Here is a 10,066-nt window from a genome sequence, read left to right on the forward strand (position 1 = left end):
AAAAAAAAAAAAAAAAAAAAAAAGGGCAAAGGACACAAACAAGTACTTCTCAAAGGAGGACAGACAAACAGCCAACAAACATATGAAACAATGCTCAGCTTTACTAATCAGAGAAATGCAAATCAAACTACAATAAAAGACCACTTTGCAAAGGTCAGGATCGCTATTATTAAAAAGTCTAAAAAACAACAGGTGTTGACAAGGCTGCAACTAAAAGGGAATGCTTCTACACTGCTGGCAGGAATGCAAGCTAGTTCAATCTTTGTGGAAAACAAAGATTGGAAAAGTGTGGAATTTTCTCAAAGAACCAAAAATTGAGCTACTATACAAATCAGTGATCCCACTTTTGGGAATATACTTAGAGGGACATAAATCACTCTACCAAAAAGACACCTGCACACTTATGTTCACTGCAGCACTATTCACAATAGCAAAAACCTGGAACCAACCCAGATGTCCATTGAAAGTGGACTGGATTAAAAAATGTGATACATATACACAGTAGACTATTATGCAGCCATAAAGAAGAGCAAAATCATGTTCTTTGCAGCAACGTGGATGCAGCTGGAGACCATCATTCTAAGTAAACTATCACAGAAACAAAAAACTGAACATCGCGTGTTCTCATTTGCAAGCAGGCCCTAAATATGGATCACACCGGCACAAGGGCGGGGAACAGCTGACACTGGGTACTACTAGCAGGGGGAGGGGGAAGAGGGGTACACAACTACCCATTGGGTACCATGTCCACTGCTAGGGGAGAGAGGGCTTGCTAGAAGCTCAGACCTCACTTGCTCACAACTTACTTCGTAGCAAATTCTCACATGGACCCCACAACTCTAAAATAAAAGTAAAATGCAAATAAATAAATAAAATTTAAAAGTGGGGCTATTCCATGCAATGCACCGAGCACAGGATCAGTGGGTAGCATGAACTCAACAAACAGGGCTGCTGTTGTTACTTCGGAAATAGGTTTTGCGGAGTGCTGAAGGGTTTCTAGGGAGAACTGTGAGGGAGTGGGGAGGTGTGAGCTACTTAGAGCCAACGGATCTGGTTTCCCCAACTGGCTGTGTAACCTTGGATAAGACACTAACTTCTCCTAGCCTCAGTCTTCCCATCTATTCAGCGGGGAAGTGATAATTCCCACCCCCACAAGTCCCTGGGAAGGACTGAACTAGAGACTGGTTGTTGTAAGCGCAGGCATTTTTTTTTTTTTTGAGTCGGAGTCTCACTCTATCGCCCAGACTGGAGTGCAGTGGCCATTTCCAGCCACCGCAGCCTCGACCTGCTGGGCTCCGGCGATCCTTCCGCCTCACCCTTCCAAGTAGCTGGAACTACAGGTGCGTGCTACCATGCCTGGCTAATTTTTTGATTTATTGTAGAGATGAGGTCTCACCAAGTTGCCCAGGCAAGTCTCAAACCCACGGGCTCAGGCAATCCACTCACCTCAGCTTCCCAAAGGTGCGGGATTACAGGCTGAGCCACCAAGTCCGGCTAGTGCAGGCATTTTTAAGTGATGAGTGGGAATGTTACTAGAAGACAGTTATTAATTGTTTTCTGCATGCAGGGTTGTGGGCCGGCTACACAAGGAAACCACTTGGTGGGTGACCCCTGGATGTATCGGAGGTGGAGAAATGGGGGGAGCATTTTCTATTTGTCCTAATTGGGGAAAAAAACATTTAAAAAAATTTCATGTTAAAAATGTGGGGTACAGTTTAGGGTTCGGTATAGCAAATGTTCCTTATGCAGGTACCCTTGTGGATGAGGTGTTCCACCCCCCCCCAGCAGATTCCCACTACTGTCAGTGTTGCCTCCCCCACCCCGCTGGCAGTTTCCTGCTACTGCCAATCCTTTTCTTATAGTATTAGGATAATTTTTCAAGGTTTGCTCATGAGTGAGAATATGGGATACTCAGTATTATAGACTGTAAGTCCATCCAGGTTGCTGCGACGTTGATGATTTTGTTCTTTATGGCTGCGTAATATTCCGTCATGTATATATGCCACATCTTTTTTATCCAGTCCTCTTTCGATGGGCAGCACAGTTGGTTCCATGGTTTTGTTATTGTGAGCAATGCTGCAAACATTTTATAAAAACTCATTTTATAGAATAAAAAGTTCAATGGCATTTTATAGAGTAAAGAATTCAGTTACAGTGGGTTCACTTATCACATATACATTGAGTTCTTGGCTTGCCAAATAGAGTAGAAAGACTGTAGGTGTGGGGGCTAGAAGAATTGGATTCTAGCCCCAACTTGACCTCCAACTGACCAAGTGATGTCGGGGGAAGTGGTTGTTCCTTTCACTCAGTCTCCTCTATAAAATGAAGACATTGCGTCAGATCTTTAGTTATACAACTTTTACAGCTGTGTGACCTCCTCTCCTTTAAATATGAAACCTTAACCAAAAAATATGCTTCCTAAAAGCTGGTAAGAGTACTTTTAAAGGTTAAAAGTCTGTAACTTTTTAAATAGTCAATGAACAATGAAAAGCCTGTAACATTTTAAACAGTAAGTGAGAACAATGAACATGGTTTGATGACAGTGCATGTATGAAATTTGAAATGATGACTGTTGCTGTCTTATGCAATTGACCAGGGTTGAGAAAAGTGTGATTCACTCAAGATAACAAATAAGATTATTTTATTTTAGATTCAAAGGGTCTGTGGGCATGTTTGCTACATATATTGCATATTGGTTGGGGTTGGGCATCTAATGTACACCTCACCCAAATTGTGAACATTGTACCCAAGTTTATTTTTTCAATAATAGTTTGCCTTGAAATTTCAGAATGCTGTCATATCAGTCAGAGATCAGGCAACATTTGGGAGTAAGGTTTGCACAAAGTTTTTTCACCTGCCAGCACAGATTAACCCATTGATGGCCTCCACTGTGGTACAACTCTGCAAAAAGATGTATTTCTGTATTCTTTACTATGACTTCGAGAGAAAAAAAAGCCTAGCATGTATATCTTTGTTTATAGGGGAGAAAAAGAAACTTCTCAGAGTTGTGCAGAATCCCTCAACCCTCAGGGTAACCATAGTTGCCAATGAACTTTGTATGAGGGGAAACAAACTGGCTCTGCTGAAGGTTGCTCCCTGGTGGCCAGAATTTCACATTGAGCCTGCAGCTGGTTGCCCTTGGCCTGTCTAATGGTTTAAATGCTGTTTAAGTTAATTGTCTGTATTTAAGACTTAGGAGATTGTATATTGAAACCTAGATTTGGGGGATTCTCTTGAAAACAATTGAGATATGGCTATAAATGGGTCCCAGTTCCTGGTGGAACTGTCCATATTTTCTAGTGTGCCAGTCCTGACTGCTTTCTTCACCCATTTATGTTGCCTTCCCGGTACCAAAGAGACTTTGAGTTGGCAGCTAGGATTCTACCGTTGGAGGGTTTAACTCTCTAGTTTGGCTGTTGCATTTTAAAATCAGTGACTTAGAATTTGAATAACAAAGTTCTAACCTCTGTAAATAATGTCTGGCCAGCTCCAGATACCTCAATGCTGTTGTGTAGGTAAATACTAGTCCCCTCATCTGTCTTGTAGAACTTTTACTTCCCGAGTTCCTCCCTGGAAGCACAGAGCAGAGAAAAGTACTAGCTTTGTGATCTGGGAGATAGGGGGTGGCTAGCTGGATTTCTCAAGCTCCTTGGGGAACCAGAGCTGTTCATGGTGACTCATGATCCTCAGACTTAAGTTCAGGGAGTGGGTTGATGAGTATCAGTAACCTACTGGTTTTCAAGTTGAGGTTGCCAGTTCCTCCTTGTGTCTAATCACTTGTCTATGTCGCAGCTCAAGCCGCAAAGTTTCCAAAAGTTTGGCAGCAATAGGAAAATAAGAAATTTAATATCGTGTGTCCCCTAGGTGAAGGAATATGCCTCTAAATGGGCTATAATAATGAAGATAATAGCTCCCATTTCCTTAGGTGGACTGTAAGTTAGACACCGCGCTAGTCACTTTTGCATACATTTAATTCTCCTCAGAGCCCTATGAAAGAGCCTCATTTTATGGATGAAGAAACTGAAGCTCAGACAGGTGACTTGCTGGAGGTCAGGCCACTCGTACACTGCAGAGCTGGGATTTGAGTTCTCTTGCCTAACTTCGGTGCACAGCCACTGAATACAGCTTAATTTTGGAAACTTTTATATTGAGGAAAATTTTCAGCATACACCCAAGTAGAGAGAATAACGTCACAAGCCTCCAGGTACCACCAACCAACGTCAGCAGCCGTCAGCTGGTTTATACCTTCACCTATGATTTTGAAGCAAACCTTACACCTTGTATCCCTGTATCTGGCCACATTGTAATTTAATTCCCAGCTTTCTCCTACCCTGCTGCCTCCTGATCAAACCTGTAAAGCTCCCCATGGTTAGAGTGGTCATTACATAAAAATAGAAACTGCTTACAAAGGGAACACTGAGATGCCCACCAGCCTGCCTGTGGTCTGTCTGTGATCACAGGCTCCCTAAGAAGTTGCATGATTATTCTTCCAGGTTTTCCATAGATGTGAGCGTGTGGGGAGTGAGGGATTAGCATTCCATAATGATATCTTGGTGCAGGATCTCAGGGCTGGTGCAGATGATTCTAGTGGATGGGGCTGGGGACAGGAGAGTCCACGGTGGAGATTTTAGCAGGTAGAATCCCTGGGTAAGTTTTCTATTAGTGCAATTTGACCCTTTGGCCTTCTAGAACCAAATGGTTCCTCCAGCCTACTCAGTACCATCAGGCATAGACCAGTTTCAGCTCCTGAAGGGCGTGTGTCCTCACCCCGTGGGAAAGCTCCCTTCCCTGACTTTGATCCTGAGGACCTAATCTTTGGCATGCTTCCTTCCGTTTTCTTTTTTTTTTTGAGTTGCAGTCTCACTCCATCACCCAGGCTGAAGTGCAGTGGCACACTCACGGTCACCCCAGTGTTGACCTGCTGGGCACCAGAGAGCCTTCCACCCCAGCCTTCCAAGTAGCTGGAACTACAGGCATGCACTATTTTGCCTAGCTAATTTTTTATGTTTTGTAGAGATGAGGTCTTGCCTAGTTGCCACGGGCTCAGGCAGTCCACTTGCCTCAGTCTCCCAAAGTGCTAGAATTACAGGCTGAGCCACCTAGCCCGGCCGTCCCCTTCCCTTTTCTAGCTGGCAATGTTCTCTTCTCCTGGCACCCAAGCCAAAGGTGACATTTCCTGTAGCCTTTTGGCTACCAGAGAAAGTGGGTTTATCCATCGTTTTATTCACCCAATAAATGTTTGCATGACCCAAGATGGCACTGTGGTTAACAAAACAGTCATCTCCCCTGACCTTGCTGGTCCTTTGCTGGGGTGGGAAGGGTCCAGGATGCCGCCCAGAGTTACACGGGGCCCAGTGCACACCCTTTTCCCTGGTTAGGTAGAATTTGGGCACACACTACATCATGATGCTAAAATAAATTAACCACTGCCTCCACTGTTCACCAGTCTCGAAACTCCTGGCCTCATCTGATCCTCCTGTCTTAGCCTCCTGAGTAGCTGGGATTGCAAGTATGGGCCACCATGCCCGGCCCTCATCTAGAACATTCTCTGAGTGCTGGGGGGTCTCATTTATTTTACATACATTTGTATGTATCATGTGGAGACCTGTGGGTTTACCAAGGTGGACCTGGGTTGAAACTTTGGTGACCTGACTTGTTAGCTGTGTTCTCTTGAAAAAAATCCTTGTCTTCCCTAGGCCTGTTCTTTGTTTCTGAAATGGGGGTTATTGTGCAGCCTACCTAATGGGATGGGCATGAAGAGGGACGGAGGTTGTGACTGCCTTGTCCAGCTCAGAAATGCAGCATCTGTTTCCTGGGGCCGCTGTAACAAGTTCTATAATTGGGTCTTAAAACAGTAGACATGTATCCCCTTACAGTTCTGAATGTTAAAAGTTCCAAATCAAGGTGCTGGCAGAGCCACACTCCCTCAGAAGTCACTAGGAAAGAATGTTCCAGGCCCCTCTCCCAGCTCTTGGTGGGACCCACAAAGCTGCAGGCATCCCCTGGCCTGTGGAGCCTCCATCCTCATGGCTGCCACCTCTGCTGTGTCTGTCTTCAATTTCCCTCTTACAGAGGGATCAGAGCCCACCCTAGCCCACCGTGACCTCATCTTAATTGACTGCATCTTCACACTTGCGGGTATCAGGGGTTAGGACTTGAACGTAGCTGTTGGGGAACGCGATTCTACCCATAATGCCAGCTGTCACTCCATCCATCTTTAGAATGTCCTCCTCGGCCCCCTCTCCTTCCCACCCCCAATGACCACCCTGTTTCTCTGTCTCTTTAGAATGACCTACTCTGAGATCCATCTCCACTTTCTTCCCTCCTTCCATCTCTCAAGCCATCCACACTTCCCTCCGCCTGCCTACTCTGAGAGCTGTCTACACTCTCCTCTCTCCAGCCTACTCTGAGAGCCATCTACACTTCCCTCCCTCCTGCCTGCTCTGAGAGCCATTCACACTTCCCTCCCTCCCACCATCTCTCCAGCCATCCTAGGTCCCAGCCATGCTTCCCTCTCTGCCTCCCAGGGCAGTTCATCCAGTTCTGTCTCCGATAACCATGTATTGACAAACCCAGGGGTCCATTCTCTGACCTTTGTCTTCTCCGCCCAGTGGCAGGGGTCAAAGTGGTCACTCATCCTTGGCGTTGTCACTTGCCTTTTGTGCACTTTGCCATTTTTGGTCTCACTGACCTCCCTGTCCCCTCTCTTGCAGCATCCCTGGCTGCCTCTTTGCTCTCAGTTGTCCCCTCTCACCCTTCTTGCTCTGTGTCCTGGGGGCTGATTCCTGCAGACACCTTCCCAGATACCTTTGCTAATAAGCTTCCAGGGAACTCAGAAGACAGGGTGTCCTGGGGGGAGGCTGCAGATTGGCAGAGGAGCAGCCTGTGTGTTTTCTGACTCTGAGAAGCCCCTACGCTATGGTGGCATCTCCATCATTCCAGCTCCCTGAGTGAGGGAAGGTGGTGGGCTTTTCTGTGCATTATTGAAAAGAATGGAAGGGAATGAGTGGGCTTAAGAGCCATGTGGGATGGTCCGCGAGGGCGGGACACATGTGGGGCTCTCCCAGGATGTAACCATACTGGTGGGCTTTGGGCTTGGAAGGGACCTAGCTCTCCCTGGCCTTTAGCACCAGGTTGGCCTGGTGACGTAAGCATCCAATGAGTCCAAATAACTGTATGTACTGTCGAAATGTCCTACATATATATGAAATAGCTATTATGTAAATTACACATAAATGAAAGAACTTATTTCTGAGTTTGCCTAGAAGAGCAGCTCTTAACCTTTCTTGGGTGACCTTCTTTGAGATGCTGATAAATGCTACAGATCATCTCTCTGGGAAAAAAATGCACACCTGCATAAATTGATGGGGACTTCCTGAGGTTTCTGAGAGGTCTATGGATCCTACTTTATTGATTTTTTGAGTCGAAGTCTCTCACTGTTGCCCAGGCTGGGGTGCAGTCGCAGGATCACGGCCACCGCAGCCTCCACTTGCTGGGCTCAGACGATTCTTCCACCTCAGTCTTTCAAGTCGCTGGATTTACGGGCGGGCGCCACCACAACCGGCTAATTTTTTAATTGTATTGTAGGGACGAGGTCTGGCCAAGTTGTCCAGGCTGGTCTCAAACCCCTGGGCTCAGGCAGTTCTCTCGCCTCCGCCTCCCAAAGTTCTGGGATGACAGGCGTGAGCCGATCCTGTTAGAACATTGATATTTCACATGTCACCCTGGACACAGGGAGTCTGGCAGGAGGATCTGGGTCACCTGGAGCAGGCGTCGTTGTATATCATTGGAGTTTCTCACATGCTACACGGATACATTTCCACTTCTTCTCGGGATTATACAAATGCTTTTCCAATCATGGTGTCACCGATGGTTGCGGTAATGCTGCTGGAGCAGAAATGGACAAGCCGAGAATGTGCGCGTGCGTTTGCGCGTCCAAATGCTCCACACTCAGCCCGTGAGCTGGTGCTCTAGGAGCTGGGCGGAGGGTGCTCCATGGCGCCCCGTGGTGGCGGAGCTCCTTCACAGCAACAGGCGGCGCGTCTAGGTTGGAGCGGAAATTGTCCGGTGTTTCTTTCCTTCTCTTGAATCCGAAGATTAGAAATGCCATCTTGGAAATATTAGGGATTTGAAATGTTGCAGTGAGGGTGTAGGAGAGAGCGTGTGTACTCTAGTGGTGGTACGCCTCTCAACCGCTCTGAGTCACTTGGCAGAATCTGTCAAGGCCAATGTGCCTGCCCCATGGCTGGGTGCTTTCCCTTCTAGGAGTCTACATGGCAGAAAAACTGGCATGAGAGGGCAAGGAGACACACACACACACACACACACACACACACACACACACACACACGCACACACACGCACACTGGCTGGGTGCCTTCCTTTCTAGGAGTCTACACGGCAGAAAAACTGGCATGAGAGGGCAACGAGAAACACACACAGAGACATGCACACACATGCATGCACAAACACACATGCACATACACATGCACGAACACACACAGCACATGCATAGACAAGCCTGCATGTATGCACACACAATACACACACAGACACATACAGATGTACACACACAAGGGCATTTCTAAATAATACTGGGTATAGTAGCAGAAAAATTGAATGACATGCATATTATGGAACACAATGTAGTTTTTCAAGGCGGTGAGGCAGAGTTCTTTGAGTTTGCATGTAAAGCTTGAGATGGCGTAAACGTTGTGAGATGTCTGTCCTATGATCTACTGCAATAAAACAGAAATAAATATCCATAAAACAAATTCTAGAAGGAGACCTACAGACTTTTGAAGAGTGATGGCTTCTCTGACATAAGATTGCAAAGGCATGTGGACAGATCCCACCTTTTGCTTCATAAGTTTCTGTTATATTTGAATATTTATACCTGACACAGATTCCAGCAGTCGTTTTTGAAGCAAATCTTTTTATTTACATTGGGCAACTTGTCTAATGTTCTTGTTTTGTGTGTGTTCTCCCTCTGTTTTCCATTTCAGATCCTCGATGAATTCAAAAAGGATTCCTCCGTGTTCATCTTGGGGTGAGGCAGCTCTGGGGGGGTGGTGTTCAGGGTAGCCATGGCAGACCTCGGTGTCCTTGTGTCCAGCTGGCCTCTGGACGGGGTCACTTCTGTGTGTGGTTACTGATCACTACTGGAACAGGGTGCCTCCGTTGGGGGATTGGCCATCCCAAGTCTGTGGCATGGATAGTGATGAACTCTAGTAATGGGGTTTATGCACTGTAGGGAGGGTGGTCCAGAAGGTTCTATGGCAAAGCCTGAGTGGATCAGTCTCCTTTCCCAGAGTATGCCTCGTGGACTGTGATGCACCGGTGAATTGGATTTTGATAAAAATTTAAGTAATGCTGATGGCCAAGTAAGTCTGGTTAGGCAGGTGTAACTGAATTAAAATGAGTTAAAGTGTATAAAATGCTTCACATCGTACTTGGCATGCATCCAGGGCTCATAGATGGCATATTATTATTAAAAAGTCAGTGCTATGGGACTTTTCAGGACCTTTACCATATTTCTTGATTCCCTGAGTTGGGGATTTATGAGATGTCCTGTGTTTCCTCAGCCTGTCTGACTGAGAGAGATGTTTGCCACAGAACTGATGATACTCAGAACGTGGTCTGTGGCACACGTGGACCATTGATGAGGGACTGTTCCCTCTGGCACTTTCTAAACCAGAAGCCCCAAGACTCCAAAGTTCATATACAACGAATCTAACTTTTATGTAGCATTTCTTTTTTTTTTTAATCAATATTTTTCATTATGATCTTGTGGGGTACAGTTAAGGGTTAGGTATATAAATATGCTTCGTTCAGGCACCCTTGTTGATAAGAGGTGTCTCCCTGTCCTCAGACAGATATTTATTACCATTAATCCCATCTCCCTTCCCCTCCCCCCTATGTAGTATTTCTATGAAAAGCTTGGAGTTAGACCAGGTCATCATAATTTGAGGCAACAAGCCTTCTGGACCTGAGTGGCCAGTAGAGGGAGACTATCTTCTGTAATATTGTGATGAGACCTCTTCCCTCCCCCCACTGCCCCTCCCCC

General features: G+C 46.1%; 1 protein-coding gene across 1 annotated transcript in view; it reads left to right on the top strand.

Moving 5' to 3' along the window:
* Positions 1-10,066, top strand: part of PLCG2 (phospholipase C gamma 2) — a 177,732-nt gene that overhangs the window by 81,926 nt on the left and 85,740 nt on the right. Inside the window, exon 7 of the mRNA XM_008064981.2 lies at positions 9,006-9,049. Coding sequence (XP_008063172.1) covers positions 9,006-9,049 — 44 coding nt within the window. The remainder of the gene's footprint in view (positions 1-9,005; positions 9,050-10,066) is intronic.

This window comes from Carlito syrichta, unplaced genomic scaffold (genome assembly GCF_000164805.1).
Source record: "Carlito syrichta isolate Samal-C Ts95f unplaced genomic scaffold, Tarsius_syrichta-2.0.1 Scaffold308119, whole genome shotgun sequence".
NCBI lineage: Eukaryota > Metazoa > Chordata > Mammalia > Primates > Tarsiidae > Carlito > Carlito syrichta.